The sequence below is a fragment of the Kwoniella botswanensis genome, chromosome 1 (genome assembly GCF_036426115.1).
Source record: "Kwoniella botswanensis chromosome 1, complete sequence".
Lineage (NCBI taxonomy): Eukaryota > Fungi > Basidiomycota > Tremellomycetes > Tremellales > Cryptococcaceae > Kwoniella > Kwoniella botswanensis.
In genome coordinates, this window is record NC_088599.1 from 5,933,257 (window position 1) to 5,953,319 (window position 20,063).

Consider the following 20,063-nt stretch of genomic DNA (forward strand, 5'->3'; position numbering starts at 1 on the left):
TTATGATTCACTCTCTCTGGACTCCTCGGATCGCCGAAGCACACCATTATGTGCAATAGCATCTCCTCATGGCGAAAAATGGCACAAAAGTGGCGTCTACAAAACCTCGGAATGCCGAGCAGCGGTGATCCGTAAAGGTCTGTTTGCGCATGACCCTGTATAAGTAGACTTTGCGCTGATGTTTCTCAACAGAACAGACTCAGATCAACCTATACATCAACCATCATGACCATCCCAATCAAACCCACCGTCCTTGTTATCGGCTGTGGCCCGGCGTAAGTCTAGACCTTCATCGACACGGCTGACATACTCAGTGGCCTCGGTGCGATCGAGCAGTTCCTCCGAAAAGGTTTCGATGTTGTCGCATATGAAGCGAGAGACGCAATAGGTGGATTATGGTGGGTGTAAAGGTTGGAGAATTTGGCTAATGAATAGGAACTTTGATCCAAACCCTCCACCATGCACCGTCTCTTTCGACAAACAAGGTCATGCTGTAGCCTTGACCAAACTCGAACGTCAAGGTAAACCTGCCCCATCTCCTACTCCGATGTATGCCGGAGTCACTGCTAATACTCCAAGGGTGAGTGTATCTTGAGATTACTCTCGCTGATATATAGGATATTATGCCATACCGATCTCACCCATACCCCGAAGGGACTGTGGAATACCCTACGTACAAGACGATATACCAATACCAGCAACGTTTCGCTGACAAGTACACCGATTATATCCGTTTGAACCGAGTGGTCACTCGTGTGAGACATGCACCAGACGGGCATCCTGCGGTCAAGCGTTGGGTGGTAGAGTGGACACCATCATATACCAGCAATTCCCCGGACATAGGCAAGGCATTCGAGGAGCAATTTGACCATGTCGTGGTGGCTAACGGTACAGACTCGAGACCATTCATCCCTTACATCGATGGTCTGTGGAACTGGAAGGGAGAGATACTCCATTCAAGGTGGTATAGGACACCAGAGGTCTTCGCGGGGAAGGTGAGTTGACACACGGGTATTTGATTAATGCTGACCACATATATAGACCGTCATGATTGTGGGAGGTGGTCCATCTAGTCAGTAATCGCTTCATCAACCTGTACTTGGCTAATGCTTCCTAAGGTGCCGACTTGGTGCGAGAGATTGGTATGCTCAAAGTCAATAAGTCGCCCTCTCAGCCTGGAAAGATCTACCGATCGTTCCGGAGCAAACTAAGATACGATACAGAGCTTGAGGCTGGCTGGCCAGAGCATATCAATAACGTGTCACCGATGAAAATCCTCGAGGGGCCATCAGAGCATTCAAAGACTGGCAGAATAACTACTGTGCTAGACCAAGTGATCGATGATGTCGATGTGAGTAACCTAAACCTAGTACTTTTGCTTACTCTCAGGTGATTATCTTCGCTACTGGGTTTGTCGCTCGATTCGAGTTCTTCAAAGATAGCGATGCACCTTTCAACGAAGCTCCCCTGGTAAGATACCCGCAAGTATCTGAGGCCGCAGCGAAGCCCCCTCTGGGGCTTGTCGGCGAGGCTTCGCTCGAAGGAGGTCATCGTGAGTGATCAAGAAGTGATCATTGCTAATCAATCAGGCGTCCACAATCTCGACTCCCATCAGTTGTTCTACCTCCCCGATCCCACCCTCGCTTTCCTGCTACTTCATGCTGAAGCTATCCCTTGGCCTTTCTCGGAGATGCAGGCAAGAGTAGTCGCGTCGTACTGGACTGGAACACCTTTGGAACTAGTTCCTCATCCTGACGAAGACAACGATTCCCATTCAGTGCTGGTGTTGGGACACCCGGGAGAGTAAGTGGTGCTGCTTCAATCGTATGACTCTGTGCTGACTCCTACTCAGATTTGAATACGCTGAAGGCCTGCTCAAGCTAATTGGAGAAGGTGGACCCGAAGAGGTAGACTCTCAAGGGAGGTGGGGCGCTTGGCCAGAGTGGAAGAAGCATATCCGAGCGTTGATAGATTAGCTACATACATGATATGATACATATGATACAATTCGTCTATAGAGATCCAAACAACCCATCGTTCAAGAACGAAAAGTTGTCACCCCAATCAGGCAGAAGTTCCTCAGCTACTGGCCCATCCCAAGGAAGCTCTACGTTGGGTACATTCCTCGGTGTACCCTGCTTGAACCCGTTGACCTCGCCCACGGCTTCTGAAAGTGGTGGTAATGATCGATCGTTGCTGAACGACGCAGCAGGAGTACCGCCAGTCGCCGCTCTGACCAGCCAGTCGTAGTCGTACTGTTCTGGAGTAGTTTGACTGCGCAAAGGAGATGGCGGGAGCTCCCTGTCCTTAGCCATCGCTTGCACGTCACCTGGAGACACTGCCATCTTCCTAGCGAGTACCCTGATCGCCAAGGCTTCACTTGATGTACCGCTTGTATCGCCAGAGCTGAAATCGAGGGTTCTGGATAGCTGTACCAAGAGCTGAGCGACGGTTTTGGCACATGGAAATCTCGATGAGAAGAGTATGAGCATGTCGATTGCTGATAACAGATCTGGGCGGTGTTCAAACGCCAGATTCGGACTTCGCAGCATACAAGCGATTAGTGTATGACTCGCAGCCGTGAGATGAGACACTGCTGTAAAGTTGCAGTACTGCAGGAAGCCGAAATGTCTTAACCGGGAATATGTTTTGACGATATCGACGGATAGGTGACATGCCACTAACGTGCTCTCGCTAGGATCGGCCGACGGGCCAGGACTGCGTTCGAACTCGTCGATGAGAGATTGTCGGGCGATAAGCGTGCGAACGAAGAGGAGAGTCGATCTGAGTCGTGATGATTGGAGAAATATCAAGTTGAGAGAGGTATCTGAAGGTAGAGAGGATCGAACGAGGTACGGAGGAAGGCTCTGCTCAATCTGAATGTAGGGTCAACAATAGTATAGGTATGGAGCAGCCCACCCACCTCGTCTAGACATATCTGAGCCCTGGCCAGCTTCTCGCTTCTTCTGCGAGGGGGATCCCCAAGGCTGAATCGTTGAGATATAGTGATGAACGGGGCATTTATGGCTGACAGTACCTTAATAGGTCAGCCAAAGTAGGCAATAGATCAACCTACCTGCTCTAGGACAATGTATATCTCGATCATCTTCACCGCCGCTGCCATAATCACCGGTGGGTTGTCTTCAGGTTGGGGTAGTATCTCTGTCTTAGTGATCATACCGTTGTCCACCACAGCTGGAAGTTCTATACTGCCTGTGGTAGTGTCAGCTTCGCATAAAGCGGCTTGCACTCACATTCTGATAATCTGATCAACGCTGGTCGCCCTTGAGAATACGCCAAAGCAACGTCTAACGAATACAATGCCCAAAAAAGCCTCGTCCTGATTTGCATCGTCACCGGGTCCATCCTGAAATCGTCTGTACTTCGGTGTAGCCCCGTGGCATATGCTAATCCTATAGCCTCTGCGACAAAGCTTGAGGCGACGCCTAGAGGGGTACTGTATTAGCAGTGATTGATAGACTAGTGCTTTACCCACCAGTTGAGGCATTCCTTCCTTCTGCGAACAGTGCTAAGTCTGCAGCATCATCAGCAGAGTCCAGTCGTACAGTTAACTCACGATATAGAGCCAGGATATGCCGTATGTCCAGTTTGTTTTTGCTAACTCTGAGCAGATCCTGTGCAAACTCGTAATACGCTTCTCCAGCGCGATCCGCTGCAGGGACCAACCCTCTTCCACCTTCTACTAGTCTAGCGGTAACGGCTAATATGCTCATGAGCATTGCTCCGTATTGAGGGGTGCATTTCAAGCGACGTTCGGTCACAGCGATGAATTCCTGAGGGGTGTGAGCGAGGGAACAACTTTTGGGAGTGGATGACTCACTGACAAGAATGACGGAGCGTGAAGTAGTGGGAAGAACACAGCTGCAAGTTAATGTCAGGATAATCATCCCTCCCCAAACAGATCCACTCACGAGTACTCAGATGATGACCGATCAAGCTGTTCATCAACTCCTGCGGACACCTCTGCAGACACATATCAAAGTAATCCCTGCTGGCTGAGACAGCACTGGTGATCCCAAATGCCGATGACGAGTGAGAACTGAACTCATTCCCATGTTGCTCACTCTCCGAAACTTCGACTGTGCGTAGTAGACCTAGACGAGCGAACAGAGGCATGCCGGATGAAGGACCAGAGTAGACGATCTGATCATCTGGATCGATAAGTAGCAGGTGATCTTTAATCGGATGATTAGAGGTCTACAGGGTGTCAGCAACGTCTGATGGTCTATGTACCCACCTGTGAGCTTTGTGATGCCCTCCTAGACGATGAAGCTCGGAGAGATGGTCGTTTCGGAGGAGGAGCATCTTCAGTGGGTGAGGGAGTGGACCTGCTTCTTTTTGACGGACTATTCTCGGTCAGTCCGGTTCGAAAGTAAGTCTACTCACCCAGGATCCTGCGTTTTACGAGCTATATGTCGACTTAGGATGATATCAGACCATGTGTTATCATTGTCGATACGATCACTCACGGCAGCGAGAATGTACACTCCCTGTTACCCTTCTTACACCTCGAACAAGGTCTTTCACCATCACACCGTACCTATTTCCCCTATCAGCTCGGCTTCTTGACCCGATACACCCACCTTGCGCCTCCTACACACGTCACAGGCGACGGCCATCTTCCATCGTATGTCCCCTGGGTCCACGGGCTGTTCAGTCTGCGTCTCGCTCATCGTGCTTGCTGGTATAGAGTAACTTGGCTATAATGGTGATACCTCCATGTTCAAGCTTTGCTTTAATGACCGACCATGAAGTTCTCCTGCTCACGTGGGAGCTTGGATCATTGCATGAATATACTATGCAATCATTGCGTGCTAATCTATCACAAAGGACAAAACATCGGATGGACGAGAAAGTGGTACAATACAAATTGTTTTGAAGATGATCGATGACGCGATCCGGACGAGTGAGAAAACCAAATAATCAAATTCTCAGTTATCACGTTATTTCTGGATGTAAAAACGCAATCAGTCGTTAGAACATCCAAGTCTTAAACGGTTATCTCCATGAATAAATGAATAAGGGTAAATTTCGGGTTACCGCAAAGTCAGAACCAAAAGAAATGCATAATAAAGTGGTTCGGCCTTCCGAGGGGACGCTTGTGAAAGTCTAAACAATAGTACTAAATTGAGGAATGTATATAAGATGTGGTAGATCATACATTCCCATACCACATCTTTGGGAGGTGATCTGCACTAATATACTCCACATTCGCGATCAACTTACCATGTCTCTGCTACCTCAAAGTGCAGGTTATGCGACCAGTAAGTGACAATATACTGATCCATCAATATGGTATGTATGTGCTCATACTCACACTTACACTTCCTAGTCCTTGCGGGTGGCGCTTTCTTCGCGATTCTCATGAACGGTCTCACCTGGGTCCAACGACGATACACCCAGTACGATCCATCCCGTATCGAGGAGTTCTCTTCTGCCTCTCGATCTGTAAAGACTGGAATGTAAGTGTATACATATAAGCTCGAGAGGACTACTGACTTTGAAACAGGATGTCCGTCGGTATCACCTCTGCCTGGGTCTGGGCAGCTGTCTTCCTTCAAACGGGTACTCTGACCTACCTGTATGGTGTCTCTGTTCCTTGGTGGTTCGGTATGGGTGGTTTCGTTGGTGAGTACAAATAGTACGGAGCAGATAAATGCCTTACCAAGTATAATATAGAAATCGCGGCATTCGCATTCATCTCTTCCAAAGTCAAGGTCAACGCAGGTGGTGCTTCGACGTAAGTTTATTTGGAATGTTTCAGTGCTATTTCCTTTACTGATCCCTCGCCCCAGCTTCCTGCAAGTCGCCAAGGTCCGATTCGGTGTCCTTGGCCATCTCGCCTACATGTTCGCTGCTATCGTTGCCAACTTTGTCGTTGGCAGTGAGATCCTCATCGGAGGTGCCGGTGTGATCTCTGGTATGACTGGTATCAGCCAGTATGCTGGTATCTGGCTTCTCCCCACGGTCATTGTCGCATATGGTAAGTAATCAATTGATAAAGCTGTCTACCGGTGCTCAAACTCCATCTAGTGCTTACCGGAGGTCTTCGAGCTACTTTCGTCGCGGATTACCTACACTGCTGCATCCTATTCACCTGTCTATTGGTTCTGGTGCTGGCTACCTACACTCGAGGTGATCTTATAGGCTCCCCTGGCAAGCTGTACGATCTGCTCCTCACTGCGTCAGAGGTGAGTAGGTCACCAACCCTTTGTACAACCACTGACACTGCTAGTAGACCACACCAGCTGTTGGGAACGCCCATCAATCATACCTGTCCTTCCGAAGTGATGGCGGAATGTGTAAGCGATATCTCTGTCCCAATGTAGTAAGCTGACTGACTCAACAAACAGACTACGCTGTGACCGCTGCCACTTCATTCTTCGGTTTGTCCTTCTGCGATCAGTAAGTGCTATCTCTCTGTCCCCCAAGACTGTTGCTTACCAATCATCTTATAGATCCTACTGGCAACGAAGTATCGCCTCAAAGCCCGCTGGTACCTCCAAAGCATTCATCTTCGCCGGCTGCTTCTTCTTTTCCGTGGCATTTGGTATCGGGTCGTCCATGGGTCTCGCTGCGAGGGCTCTCGAATCAAACCCTGCCTTCCCCACCTATCCTAATCCCTTGAGTCTCACTGAGATCGGTGCCGGTCTCGCTGGACCATACGCTTCTATTGCTATACTAGGTAAAGCTGGTCCAGCCATGTACACTATTATCGCTTTCATGGCTACTACATCTGCTCTATCCGCTCAATACGTGGCCGTCTCCACCATTGCCTCGTACGATGTCTATAGGGAATACTTCAATAAATCAGCTACCAACTCACAGATGATGACCGTGAATCACTCGATCGTAGTCGCCTGGGCGATCTTCTTAGCAGGTATCAATACTGTATTCGCCCATATCGGATTAGATCTCAATTTCTTGTTCTACTTCATGGCGGTGTGCACCTCAGGAAGTGTCTTCCCTATCGGTCTATTGATGTGTTGGAAGAGACTCAACAAACTGGGTGCTATCACTGGTGTATTGGGTGGATTGATCGTAGGATTCATCGGATGGTTGGTTTCAGCGGTCAAGTTGGAAAGCTCGATCAATACGACCACTTTAACAGCTAGTAAAGTGATCTTATCCGGTTCATTATCAGCTTTGGGGGCAGGAGCAATCTTGTCAATTGGTATCTCCTTAATCAAACCCGCTTCTTTCGATTTCGAACTTACCAGAGCGATTGGATCGGGCCATCTCCCCAGACAAGAGACACCTCAAGTCGGCGGGTCGAGTGAGAAAAGTGGTGTGGTCGATGCTACCAACGCGGTAGATTACGAACCTGCTTTGGCAAAAGTAGAAGGCTCAGGAAGAAGTGCTGCTGCCGATGCAGAGTACGCAGAGGGTGTGATCAAGTTGGAAAAGTCACAAAGCAGGTTTAGGTTGATCACAGCCGGGTTCTTGCTAGTCATCCGTGAGTAGTCATCGTCTTATCAGACCAGTACCAAGTTGACACTATGCGTTAGTTGTTTTGATACCCGCTCCTCTTGCTGGAACGGGCGTGGTATACTCCAAAGGCCTCTTGACACTGCAATGTGTCGCAGCAGCTGCATTCGTTTTCTTCAGCACAGTAGCTATTATCTTCGTGAGTGCATCAGAGTATATATGAGGAATCCACAGCTGACCGAAATGTGATAGTGGCCGCTCGTCGAGTCATGGGGAGAGCTGCAAGTGGTCTTTGGTCGTATCTTGCGTAACGAGAGGGCAGATGTGGTCAGACCAGAGCAGGAATAGGTTATTGTCGTTATGGTTATATATGCATTTATTCTATAGTTTGACAACGCATCCTCAGTCTCATCCACTCACAAGATCACTCCCCTGGCCCACCAAAAGTTATCCTACCCCCCGTGACCACCTCACTGACTCTATCTGTGCTCTCTATCACCCACGTCGCACCTTCATCGCTACACAACCACTCTCCACCTGCAATCTCCCTCGGGGCATCCTCCTCCAACCCAGCTTTCTTCAGGCCAAACACATGAGAAGTCAATTGTGGACCGACCCCCCTCTGAGCTCTGAGACAGGTGATGGCGATGACTGAAGTGAGTACTCTGCCGATTCTCGGAGATGGTAGATTGGGTGGATCAGAGAGTAACGCTCCATAGTGCGAGTTGAGGATGTGTACGGGTAGATCTGGATGAGACGCTGCGAGTTTGTCGAGTAGTTTCTCATGGAACGGTGCGTAGATTGCGTCCCATAGTTCTCTACTCTGCTTGGTTATCCTAGTAACGTTCGATTCATCAGGTTGTCTAGGGTAATCGTAGAATATCAGCATGTATCTTACGAAGTCTCATGTGAACAGGACAGCTCAATAGACGATATCTCCTAGAATGAGCCCCGTACCCACCTGTAAGCCTTGGTATCCAACGCCTGCTTCACATCCTCCGGCAAATGTTCTCTCAATGCTCCTAGTCCATTGATCGTCCGTGGTATCTGTATGTCAATCAGCTTCATTTCAGCTCAATGTGAAGAAAAGTCGACTCACCCCATTGAAAGAGATACATTTTAGTCCTACTTCTCTCATTACACCCGCATCCTCCTTGTTCCTCCCTGCATAGTCCCACAGCTGACATATAGCCTCAGGCGAGTTGACAGTAAGCAGAGCAGCTGTACCAACTGTCAGCCATGCATGTCTGGACAAGTCTGAAGGTGCATTCGATCGTATACTGTCGAATAACTTGGTGGTCACTTGCTGGGATGGTGCGGGTATAGACGAGGGCAATGCACTGGGCAGATTCACTAGAGTCTTCAGCGCCGGAGATAATTTCACAGACGCTGCTGCTGTTTTATACAGCTGTGAAGTGGGTTTCATGGTGGGTAGGTATGTGTAGAATGCTGGAAAGAGATGAGATGTTCCCTAGGTCATAACAGGGATATTTATATCTGAGATTCACTGGACCATAGTTGCCCGACTCATCGGTGAACTAACCTCGCATATTAACCGATACATGATCATACTCGTATACTTTGCATTCATTTCATATAAATACTATTTACTTTGATGTCAAATCCTATATAAAGCTTCTTCTCATTGTCCATATATGTACCCATTACTCGCTGGTACCAACTACCGCAGCAGGAGGGGCATCGCTACCACTTCCAATACCTAATCCCTTTTGAACTTGGTCAAGCACACCTTCCTTCTTCTCTCCAAACTCCCATCGCCAATTCCTGTATTTGTCTGCATCAATACCGTTTTCGTATGCCATGTTCCTAGCAACGATCTGTTCGTTGTGAAGCTTCTCTCTAGTGTTGCTTCCTTTACCTTTAAGTCCTGGCAATCGGTCAATTGCATCCATCGCAAGTGAGAATCGATCCGTCTCATTTCGGATAGCAAGTTCCAAGGGAGTGTCGATGTTACCCTTCTCCTTGTAACCTCTCACATGGATGTTGTTGTGACCAGGTCGCTTGTAGGTCAATCGGTGGATTAACCATGGGTAAGAGTGGAAGTTGAAAATGACAGGTTTGTCGTCGGTGAAAATGGCGGTAAACTCTCGATCAGTCAAACCGTGCGGGTGATCCAAGTGAGAGATGAGCTTGAATAGGTCGACAACGTTGACAAATCGGATCTTGAGGTCTGGTAGGTAAGTTCGGAGCAGTGCGACCGCTGCGAGAGACTCCATGGTGGGTACATCACCACACGAGGCCATGACCAAGTCGGGTTCTTCATCGGGGAAGGTCGAAGCCCATTCCCAAATACCTAAACCTTTGGTGCAGTGAGCAACTGCTTCCTCCATGTTGAGGTATTGCAAGTGATCTTGTTTATCAGCGACAATGACGTTGACGTAGTTCTTGCTCTCGAGACAGTGGTCCATGACCGACAGGAGAGTGTTTCCATCCGGTGGGAGGTAGATTCGGACAACTTCTGGTGATTTGTTCGCTACCACATCGAGGAAACCGGGATCTTGGTGGGTGAAACCGTTGTGATCTTGTCTCCAGACGGTGGCAGTGAGTAGGATGTTGAGGGAAGATACTTTAGCTCTCCACTCTACCTCCAGACACTTCTCGATCCATTTACAATGTTGGTTGACCATGGAATCGATGATGTGAATGAATGGCTCATAAGAGTTGAGAAGACCATGTCGACCAGAGAGGACGTATCCTTCCAACCAACCTTCAACGGTGTGCTCGGAAAGGATCTCCATGACTCGACCAGCATTGGCCAAATTACCAGCATCCTCGTCTTCAGGGAGGTAATCCGCCATCCATACCTTCTTACCAGCTTCATAGACCGCACCGAGCTTGTTTGATTCGGTCTCATCGGGACCGAAAAGTCTGAAGTTGGTTTGGTTGGCAGCGACGACGTCTCTGAGCCACTTGGCCATATTGCTCATACTAGGAGCGTTGGTAACCCCTGGTACGACGTCGAAGGCGTACTTTCTGAAGTCGGGAAGTCGAAGAGCTTTTCTCAAGTGACCACCGTTGGCGACTGGGTTGGCTGACATCCTAGCGTTGCCTTGTGGTACGAGTTCTTTGAGTTCGGGAATGAGTTTACCGTTGATGAAGAGTTCGTCGGGCTTGTATGACTTCATCCAAGACTCGAGTAGAGCCAAGTGCTCGGTGCTGGTAGCGACATCGGCCAGAGGAATTTGATGGGCTCGCCAATAACCCTCCAAATGGTGACCGCTGACATCTCGAGGAGCAGTCCAACCTTTAGGAGATCGAAGGATGACCATGGGCCATCTGGGTCGGAAAGCTTTACCACTGTCTCTGGCTTGCTTTTGATATTGTTTGATTTCGAGGACGGCTTGTTCGAGAGTCGCAGCCATGGCTTGGTGCATGGTTTCGAGGTCGGAACCTTCGACAAAGTAGGGTTTCCAGCCGTAACCGATGAACAAGGCTTCGAGTTCCTCGTGGGAGATACGGGAGAGGACAGTGGGGTTATTGATTTTGTATCTACGCGAGATGTGAGCGTTAGCTGAGTGTTAAGCCTATGCATGATGAGACTGAAGTGCGAATGATGTGATTGAAGGAGAGACGCACCCGTTAAGATGTAAAATAGGCAAGACTGCACCATCAGTAATGGGGTTCAAGAACTTGGTAGAGTGCCAAGAAGTAGCCAAGGGACCGGTCTCACTCTCACCATCACCGACCATGGTGACAGCGATGAGATCTGGGTTGTCGAACACGGTACCGAAAGCGTGTGAGATCGAATAACCCAATTCACCACCTTCATGTAATGAACCTGGTGTTTCGGGTGTAGCATGGGAACCAATACCACCGGGGAAAGAGAATTGTTTGAAGAAGAGTCGCATACCCTCCTCATCCTCGGTGATGTTGGGGTATACCTCGGAGTAGACACCTTCGAGGTAGGATTGGGAAAGTACAGCGGGTGCTCCGTGGCCTGAAAGAGGGAACAGAGGGATTTAGCAGGTGTATACTTTGGACAGAGGATACGTTGAGTAACAGATAAGGGGTACTACTCACCTGGACCCGAAATAAACAACCCATCCAAGCCATACTTTTTGATCAACCTGTTGAAGTGGATGTAGGTGAAGATCTGACCGGAATCTGAACCCCAGTGACCCAACAACCTAGTCTTGAGGTCTTCCTTCTTGAGCGGTTCCTTCAAGAGAGGGTTCTGTTTGAGGTAGAGCATACCGAGACAGAGGTAGAGGGACGCTCTCATGAACGCATCCGTCTTCCTGAGCTCTTCCGCTGAGAGAGGTTTGCCTTGCACGGTGGATCGTGCAAGTCCGAATGGAGTGATTGACGCTGTGTCTGCTGACATGTTTTGTACGTATTATTTTGTATGGAGAGAGAAGAGAGAGAAGAAGTAGAAGAAGGTCGGTGGTGTCACATAGTTATATATATGTGTTATGTTGTATGGTCGATGTTCCCACGCTATAACGGTTTGATGACGCAGATGCACATACTACGAGTGCGATTACCGATAACATCCACATTCCACATCCTCATCCTGTCTATCGCATAACACGTCCCTCGCTCTCCTCTTGTTTCCCTGAGATGATGGACCCTTTACGTGACCTTGCTCTGCTTTCCCCCCCCCCCGGCCCCCTTTTGTCGTTACGTTACTGTGCACCCTCTCCACTGCCGCTTTGAGGAATCATCCGGGATATTTCCGTTACTGTGCTGCTGGCTCATGCTTAAATATGGGTAAAATCGTAACTTCCACAACAGAATACCAGTGACATTCCGCATTCAACCGTATACATCCATCATACATCCACATACACGGAATGCGGTTTCGTATATGGATTAGTTCGCCAGATACCGCAGATCTAAACAAGATGCAGGTTACGTACGGTTTGTACCGATCGAAGGTACTCTCTTCGCGGTACATTCCCGTTCATACCACACCTAGAACCTTCTTTGCTTCTTCCACATCTTTGATAGGTAATCCACAGGTACCATTCTCACAGATCCGAAGGGTGACTTCGGTAGTATCACCCTCAATGAGCAATTTCACCACTCCGTTATGCTCGGCCAAGGCTTTGGGTGGATGAGACGGATTGATAAGAAGTAGTACCTGATTCGGAGCATAGATAGTATGGACCAAGTGCAGGAATTGTCGGGTTAGAGGGTTATCTGGTGAGCCAATGATAATGACCTATCCAGAACGATCAGCCACGTTTAATCGAGCATATACACCACCTACCTCTCTGTAACCTCTCTCCAGATCCATCAGCCCACACGTACTATACCCAAAAGCCCTGGGCATCTGCTTCAGTTCCTCTCCGATCGACAGATACGCCTCTTCCGCTCTCTTCTCGTATAGCTCGTAGTTATCACTTGCGACGAGTGACAACCGAGAGAGATTGTGGAGTGACACGGACATTGCAGAAGGTTCAGCGTTGTCCTATGGTGTATATCAGCTGGTGAACCAATCGTAGATGCACATAACCCACCTGAGCATCCTTCATCCTCACTAGGACATGCTCATCAGGAGCACTAGCAAAGTATCCGCCATTCTGCTTATCCCAGAAGAGCTCGTCCTGTCGTTTCTGCAATTCTATAGCCCACAAGGCGAGCTCTTCCTTCCCGCTCGCTTCATAGAGGTCGAGCAGGCCTAGCAATGTATTATCGAGGTCAGCTTTGTACACATAGTCTATCCCTACTAACCCACCCCTGATTAGAAAAGCGTAATCGTCCGTCTGACCACCTGGTCCTTTCCCTTCTCGCCAACTTCGAGCTAATTCGCCTCTATTTTCATCCCACATACGTTGTTTGATAAATGATACGACCTTCTCAGCTACAGGAAGACATTGAGACTTGATGGGGTAAATGTCAGGTAGTTTTATCGATGCTTGAGCTAGTGCCGAGACCTGTGAGGTGATTATCATTAGACTGTTCCATCACTCTTAGGGATATTACTTACCATTAATCCATTCCACGAGGTCAAGATCTGTAATGGATCAGCCTACATTCTGACATAGATAGATGCGACTAACGCACCTTATCATCCAGTCCAGGGGTTTCTCTCGTGTCCCTCCTTTGTTTCAGCTCTATCAAAGCATTCTTGGTAATCTCCCTCACTTCATCCTCCGTCTTATCGAATTTCCTAGCCACCTCGGCGTACTCTCTCGCTTGATATAGTATATTCTGGTGCTATTTCAGCTTGATCGTACGTGTAAACCACACTCACTCACCTTCCCAGTCATCTCTCCGTGCATATCATGTTGTAGCTCCACATTCCCATCATCTTTCACCCCGAAAAAGCATTCCACGAGCTCTGCATCTTTACCCACTACCTCGTCTAGCTCACTCTTGGCCCAGATGTAGAATGCTCCTTCTGCAAAGATACTTTATCAGCAACATCGACAAAATTTCAGTACAGTTGACATACCAGACTTCTTCCCTCCCTTCTCGCTTGCCGAATCAGCATCTTCAGCTGACCAAAATCCACCTTCTGGCGATTGCAGATCTCTCAGTGTATATTCCAATATGTCACTGGCCAAATCGAAACATAATTTCCTATCTTCTTCAAGAGATTTAACCTGATCTGCGACTTCTCCTTCAGATGGGTTGGATAGCAACGCAAAATCTAGTGCGCCCGTCACCAACTGAGCTTGATCATACCTACCCAAGCTGAGTTAGCACAATCGATCCTTGAAGAAAGTACACCTACAGCATCTTCTCGAAATGGGGTACTATCCATTTCTCATCCACGCTATATCGGGCCACTCCACCTCCTACCCAGTCATGTATTCCACCTTTCCATATCCCCCTGATCATCTTCATGGCCATCTCTCTGCATTTCTCCCTATCTATCTCCTCTGAAAGCTCATATGATGTTAACCTAGCTAGAGGTTCAAGGGTCATCGAGCAACTGGGAAATTTAGGACCTCTAGATCTTGATCCATCGCCTGAGAACCCCCCATAGCGTGTATCGTGTAGACGGACGAGCTGGGTGTAGATTTTGGTAGCTGGGGACGTGGATAGGATGGTAGTCAGACTTTCTGCGAAATTTGCTGACTGATAGGTAGTCAACAAGCAGCGTAATAACATGATAACATGAGATAGATTGATTACTTACCCCGCTCATCTCCTTGAGCTGCTCTACTGCTCCTTTACCCATAGCTTCACATTGTTCTCGATCTTCATCCCATAATTCTGCGATACGGAGTAGCAACGCTTTGAATCGTGTTTTGGGGAAGTACGTTCCTAAGTGAGTAGCAGGGCTATTAGCTTAGTCCTGTTACAGAGTCTAAGGTCATCTTACCCGCAAAGAAAGGCTCGAGAGTCGGTGTCATGACTAAATTGGAATCGTCAGCTTCATTCCATGAGTCGTATACTCACTCACATATCGACATTGGCCATCCACCACCTCCCGAAGTAGCCTAACTCAGTGATCAGCTCTTGGCTTATCTTTCGTCAATCATCATAAACATTCTTCCAACTAGATACGTGCGTACCCACCTGGAGATAAGTCATATACATCCTGTCCACATCCGGTCTCTCCTCTCTATCCACTTTGATATTCACAAAATACCTATTCATGATCTCCGCTACTTCTGGATCTTCGAACGATTCGTGCGCTAGGACGTGACACCAGTGACATGCTGAGTAACCTGACGATAGGAAGATGGGTTTGTCAAGCTGCTTAGCTAGAGATATTGTCGATGCAGTGAACTCTTGCCACTGCAAAGGACAATATTAGCTACAGATTGGAAGGTAGAGAGATGAAGGGAGAGCTTACAGCGACTGGATTATCTTTATGTTGAAGTAAGTAAGGCGATTTACTCTTGCTCAGTACGTTCGTGAGTGTGCTAGTTGACATTGTACGTATGTATCGTAGCTGGAGTGGTATATGACGATGTAAGAGCATGAGTTGCTAGAGTCAATGAGGTATAATGTATAAGATACAGCGTTGAAATGTTGAAATGTTGGAATACTGCTCATCATCATCGTCATCGTCATTGCGATCAACCTCCACCGGACAACCATAAATGTTATCTATCCCACTATCATCACCATTCATTCATCCATCATGTTATCAAGCCCCATCCTCGTCCATGCCCTTCTTCCCTATTCATTAGTCCGCAACACATGTAATACATCGATACTCAGGCTGACAGGCACGACCGGCTCAATGGACCTCACCCCGTTGATCCTCTGGCCGGTCTCCGAGCAGTAAATTCTATTTATATCTTATCTTTACGGGGTGTTCTTAGCTCGAATGGTCACTGACCGAACCGTACTGCCTTTTAAGAGAATGGTGTACTCGTAATAACGCTCACGATATTCACTTAGCGTTCCCGACAAACTTCAACAGCGCTATGGAGTCCAAGAGATCTTTGAACGATTACCAGCTCCCTCCTGGTAAGACCGCCGTGGTTATTGGCGCTACGACAGGCATAGGTGCTGCGGTAGCTCGTAAGCTATCTTCGGTTGGATGTTCAAGGGTGATCATTTTGGGTAGGAACGAAGAGCGAGGGCTGAAGGTAATCAATCGGATGAAACAACTCTCAGAGGAGAAGGTACAAGCCGATTTCGTCAAAGGTGATATCTCGTGCGTATGTCTTGATCTCGGTCCTCAACCACAACTTATGCTCGTTTTGTAGATGTATGGAAGGGATCAAAAATGCGTTCGATAGCATTAAAAGCGCTCTGAGTGATGTTCAGGTGGATTATATTGTAAGTGTAACTTTTGACTGAGAAGTGATAATCTGGTAATGGAATATTTTGTCTATAAGGTCATGTGTCAGAATGGTCCTCCCACTGGTACAATCAACCTAAATGAAGATGGGTAGGTGTTATCCCCTATGTGATTTTTGGCAACCTGCATTAATACCGATAAATTATATAGCGAAGGAACAGAATTCACCATCCAAGTGACCTCTCGATTCCTCCTTGCTTATCTGTTCGCTAGCCACGCATTGATATCTCAAGGAGGAAAAGTAATGTTCATCGCCAATCCTGGATTATCGTATGATAAACTAGATATAAGTGATCTAAGCCTGAAGAAGCTCGCTGAGAATGGGAGAAGCAGAGCTCTGTTGACTGTGGATCAGTCAATGAGGGACAGTACCGTGCTGGACAGTGTAGTACTAGTCAGTCATATTATATCTGCGATAATGTGTGCTGAGAGTTTACTGTAGGTATTTAACGAACGATACCCTCAATACACCTTTTATCATGTTCATCCAGGTATGTCCGTACAGTGATTACTCAAATTGACCTCGTTCTAGGTCTGGTCAAAACCGAGACATTTGATATACACAAATTCCCATTTCCCCTGAGCTACATCTGCGCTCTTGGATTGATGGTGATGGGTACAACCCCCGATGAATTCGCTAATATCCCTGTACAGGTGAGTGAGGACCGTTATCGCTTGGAATGCTGATGTATATGCCTTTTTAGATCTTAGCTTCAACTGATCTAGGCGAGGGTAAGTTCTGGGACCACAAGCTGAATCCTAAATTACCTGGAAAGTGGGCATCGGATCGAGGTAATCGAGAGAAACTATGGGATAAGCTCCTCACGATGACTGGTAGCGCATAGACTTGATATCGTCTTTGTATGTGTCTGTCACAGCTGGCTGGATAAGTCAGCCCAAAGCATGCACGATTTAATCGTACGCGTTGTCATGCACGGGGTCATACTAGGGCTCATGCATCGCAGTATAAGTGCACCCTGATTACCAAACTTATGCATGTTTACGGTTACACACAGACACACTTAATCAACGATAGAGTGACTGATACACCACCAAACTTCTCAACACGACATGACCTTGGGTCGCTCTCTCTTCTTCATCTTCTTCTTCTTGAATCGATACATCTTTATAATCCAGCCTCAAACCACAAGATGAAGCTCTGGCCATACCTCGAGAACCTTCGTACTGCAAGAGCACACGTTAATGCAGGTACAGACCATAGATCACGGGCTGTGACGTGGGTTCACTAAATGTTCAAGCTCTTGCTGATTATCGTTCCTAGTAATCATAGTATACCTCTCAATCCAGATGACTGGTTGATTGATCTCAGACCTGGAACCAATCACGATGAGTGAGTGGTATCTAGAAAGCAAGAGCTCGGTATTGATGGGTTCTACCAAGTAAACCCGACGTGAGGATGTACCTCCGTTTACTCGGACGAGCGTCAATGCCCCACCTCAGACATGAAAAGGATCAGATCGAAGCTGGAAGGAGCTATCTGGCAGAGGAGATGAAGGAGGAGAGAGGGTAGGTGTATTACTCTCCTTCGATGTGATATGCTCACTTGTGTATCCAGAGTTTTCGTTCTCCCCTCCGATCTCTCTTCCTCACCGCACAACGCCCTCAACAACCCTTACTATCTCTCTCCTTCACCCAACAAGCTCCAATGGACACAGCTAGACTCAAGAGGGTGGTGGTACTTTGCCTCGTTAACTCCGGTCATGATGAGAGCGAGATGTTTCATGGATAAACAAGGTGGTAGACCAGGTGAAAAGTTTGTAATGACCAGGATGACCAATGTCACAAATTTCAAAGAGAAGAATCCAGGTCTGAAGTTCGAGTATGTCAAGGTGAGTAAAAACTCTACTTAGAGTAGCTTTGATTTGCTTTCGCTTGAGATCGCCCATTTTGTAACGCAAATTCGGAAAACACTTGATTTATGCTTAATACTATACTCATACTTCAGACCAACATCCGAGCACCCCTTCTTCCCGGTGTGACCCCACCTCCTCCAGGTACAGATCGCTTCACCCTGCTCATTTCTCAGCTCTACCGAACGAACATTCACCCAGCGCTGCGATATCATTTCCTCTGTGTGGCCGATATCGAGGAGATCGAAGAGCACATGGACGCGATGTTGGACATGTACAACTTTTACGATGTCCCGTCAATCTGGCCCGACGGAGGTAGACCAGGTGTGATCATGCGTGGATGGTATCCTCAAGCTTTGGAGCCGAACGAAGGTTGGGAAGCGGTAGATAAGAATAGGATTGTATTCTTGGATGGATGGACGGAGAAAGAACGTGAGGCCAGGGCGAAGGAGATTGAGAGGGTCAGGAAGTACGATCTGGATGATTAAGGTGGCTTCTGGGGAAGAGATCAGGTTTCTTTAAGGGTCAGGTGAGATCAAGCAGTACAAGATGCGTTTCTTATTGGGTTATCTGTATCATAGTATATCAATTCATTGTGTATCTATAACCATGCAGATTCAAGTGAAGATGATGAGTACAGTACTGCCCATCTCAGGTGTAAACAAAAGTGACGTCACTGGGGATACTCCATTGTTATACTCTGGGTTCATCATCTCTTCTTCCTACGCAGATATCACTTCTTTCTCCTCTTATCAAGGCTGTTACCCGGCTTATAAGTTCGCACCATGCCCCTGTTCAACAGTCGTAAAGAAACATCTAGCGCTGCACCACTCACTCGCCAGCCGATCGACCTACAGCGATTATTAGCGGTGTACGATGATTATCCCAATGTCACCCGTGAATTAGACGACACCACTAACCGACTGGAAGAGGCCGAAGAGGCCGCTCGACTAGCTTATACCAAGCGAGATGATGCGGAAAAGGATCTACAGGATGAACGGAAAGGGCGTAAAGCCGATAACGAGCGGGCAGCAAGTGAAAAAGAAAAGGCAGCAAGGGAAGCTAAGAAGGAAAAAGCAGACGCCGAGAAAGCTAGAGAGGAGAAAGTAAGAAACGAGTTAAATCCCAAGATCAAAGACCTCGAGACGAAGCTTAAGAACGTCACGGAGGATAAGAATCGATTAGATAAAGAGTTGAACGAGAAGAAGAGGCAGATGGAGAACTGGATAACGAGTTTGGAGAAATTGAGTATAGAGAGGAAGAGCGGGTATGAAAAGGAACGAAAAGCTGTTGAAGAGCGTTGGGCCAGCGAGGAGAAGACTAGGAAGCTGGACGAGGATATACTGGAGGGACTGAAGAAGGCTCTGAAACCGGCGGATACGGCTAGTATCAGCGAGGGTAAGAAGGTGGACGGGATATGACGTGTGAGTGGGTTTATAGCCACCAGAGATTGCGATTAAACTGACCATAGGCTATTCTCGATACATCTAGGTTGTAGCTTTGCAGTGATGTTGAAGATCGGTCCGAAGTCCTTGCTCGAATGATGCAATTAGGCTTCGCTTCGATGAAGCTGTATTATGAAATTTTTGGATTGATTATACCACAAAGAAGATGACAAAGAGGGTTTCAACTCGCCTATCTAGCATCCGGTTCTGGTACTTCTTCTTGTACAGTCTGCAGATGCCTTCTGCCCTTCATCCACTCTGCATAGCTTGACAGCTTGCAATGAGAGATGACTTTTGGAAGATATCCACTTGAGGACCCCTCCGACCCATCCTTTGAGCAATGTATTATCGACACTTCGTCCGTGTCTTTTGGCATCGTCTTGTGCTCCTCCGGCATCTGATCCCTCTGGAGCTCTGTATTCCTGCTTTAAGTGTTTTACGTCACGAAGAAACCCTGAATTCCAGGCTTGTCAGGTTACCTACTCGTCCTTTAAACGGTATTCCAGTGAAGTGCTCCAACTCTATCTTTTGGGATGCAACTTTTCAACATATTTTCATGCTCTT

The 20,063-nt window shown here is 47.7% G+C and overlaps 9 protein-coding genes across 9 annotated transcripts; 5 read left to right on the forward strand and 4 right to left on the reverse strand.

Moving 5' to 3' along the window:
- Window positions 1–225: 225 nt before the first annotated feature.
- On the forward strand, window positions 226–1,976 carry L199_002223 (uncharacterized protein; the record flags this gene model as incomplete). Its single annotated transcript, XM_064887970.1, has 7 exons — window positions 226–275; window positions 436–580; window positions 699–995; window positions 1,042–1,072; window positions 1,119–1,351; window positions 1,502–1,803; window positions 1,853–1,976. 7 exons carry the CDS (start codon window positions 226–228, stop codon window positions 1,974–1,976), a joined length of 1,182 nt encoding a protein of 393 aa, XP_064744042.1.
- A 36-nt stretch (window positions 1,977–2,012) lies between these two features.
- On the reverse strand, window positions 2,013–4,694 carry L199_002224 (uncharacterized protein; the record flags this gene model as incomplete). The annotated part of the gene is made up of 11 exons (XM_064887971.1): window positions 2,013–2,876; window positions 2,924–3,027; window positions 3,255–3,446; window positions 3,497–3,535; window positions 3,578–3,794; window positions 3,842–3,882; window positions 3,933–4,164; window positions 4,259–4,355; window positions 4,408–4,440; window positions 4,491–4,561; window positions 4,605–4,694. 11 exons carry the CDS (start codon window positions 4,692–4,694, stop codon window positions 2,013–2,015), a joined length of 1,980 nt encoding a protein of 659 aa, XP_064744043.1.
- Window positions 4,695–5,248: 554 nt separating this feature from the next.
- Window positions 5,249–7,797, forward strand: L199_002225 (uncharacterized protein; the record flags this gene model as incomplete). Its single annotated transcript, XM_064887972.1, has 11 exons — window positions 5,249–5,285; window positions 5,354–5,483; window positions 5,531–5,649; window positions 5,701–5,761; window positions 5,817–6,004; window positions 6,055–6,212; window positions 6,260–6,323; window positions 6,375–6,426; window positions 6,480–7,477; window positions 7,530–7,648; window positions 7,702–7,797. The coding sequence occupies 11 exons, from the start codon at window positions 5,249–5,251 to the stop codon at window positions 7,795–7,797; spliced, it is 2,022 nt and encodes a 673-aa protein (XP_064744044.1).
- A 76-nt stretch (window positions 7,798–7,873) lies between these two features.
- Window positions 7,874–8,875, reverse strand: L199_002226 (uncharacterized protein; the record flags this gene model as incomplete). The annotated part of the gene is made up of 3 exons (XM_064887973.1): window positions 7,874–8,312; window positions 8,411–8,496; window positions 8,549–8,875. The coding sequence occupies 3 exons, from the start codon at window positions 8,873–8,875 to the stop codon at window positions 7,874–7,876; spliced, it is 852 nt and encodes a 283-aa protein (XP_064744045.1).
- Window positions 8,876–9,113: 238 nt separating this feature from the next.
- Window positions 9,114–11,794, reverse strand: L199_002227 (uncharacterized protein; the record flags this gene model as incomplete). Its single annotated transcript, XM_064887974.1, has 3 exons — window positions 9,114–10,959; window positions 11,047–11,407; window positions 11,491–11,794. The coding sequence occupies 3 exons, from the start codon at window positions 11,792–11,794 to the stop codon at window positions 9,114–9,116; spliced, it is 2,511 nt and encodes an 836-aa protein (XP_064744046.1).
- Window positions 11,795–12,373: 579 nt separating this feature from the next.
- L199_002228 (uncharacterized protein) lies at window positions 12,374–15,304 on the reverse strand (the record flags this gene model as incomplete). Its single annotated transcript, XM_064887975.1, has 14 exons — window positions 12,374–12,634; window positions 12,683–12,883; window positions 12,933–13,093; window positions 13,151–13,349; window positions 13,403–13,429; window positions 13,480–13,626; window positions 13,674–13,816; window positions 13,871–14,103; window positions 14,153–14,499; window positions 14,561–14,688; window positions 14,747–14,779; window positions 14,828–14,864; window positions 14,944–15,165; window positions 15,224–15,304. 14 exons carry the CDS (start codon window positions 15,302–15,304, stop codon window positions 12,374–12,376), a joined length of 2,220 nt encoding a protein of 739 aa, XP_064744047.1.
- A 499-nt stretch (window positions 15,305–15,803) lies between these two features.
- On the forward strand, window positions 15,804–16,691 carry L199_002229 (uncharacterized protein; the record flags this gene model as incomplete). The annotated part of the gene is made up of 5 exons (XM_064887976.1): window positions 15,804–16,036; window positions 16,089–16,161; window positions 16,221–16,273; window positions 16,334–16,577; window positions 16,626–16,691. The coding sequence occupies 5 exons, from the start codon at window positions 15,804–15,806 to the stop codon at window positions 16,689–16,691; spliced, it is 669 nt and encodes a 222-aa protein (XP_064744048.1).
- A 643-nt stretch (window positions 16,692–17,334) lies between these two features.
- On the forward strand, window positions 17,335–18,542 carry L199_002230 (uncharacterized protein; the record flags this gene model as incomplete). Its single annotated transcript, XM_064887977.1, has 5 exons — window positions 17,335–17,420; window positions 17,466–17,534; window positions 17,585–17,710; window positions 17,760–18,033; window positions 18,150–18,542. The coding sequence occupies 5 exons, from the start codon at window positions 17,335–17,337 to the stop codon at window positions 18,540–18,542; spliced, it is 948 nt and encodes a 315-aa protein (XP_064744049.1).
- A 297-nt stretch (window positions 18,543–18,839) lies between these two features.
- Window positions 18,840–19,475, forward strand: L199_002231 (uncharacterized protein; the record flags this gene model as incomplete). The annotated part of the gene is made up of 1 exon (XM_064887978.1): window positions 18,840–19,475. One exon carries the CDS (start codon window positions 18,840–18,842, stop codon window positions 19,473–19,475), a length of 636 nt encoding a protein of 211 aa, XP_064744050.1.
- Window positions 19,476–20,063: the final 588 nt, after the last annotated feature.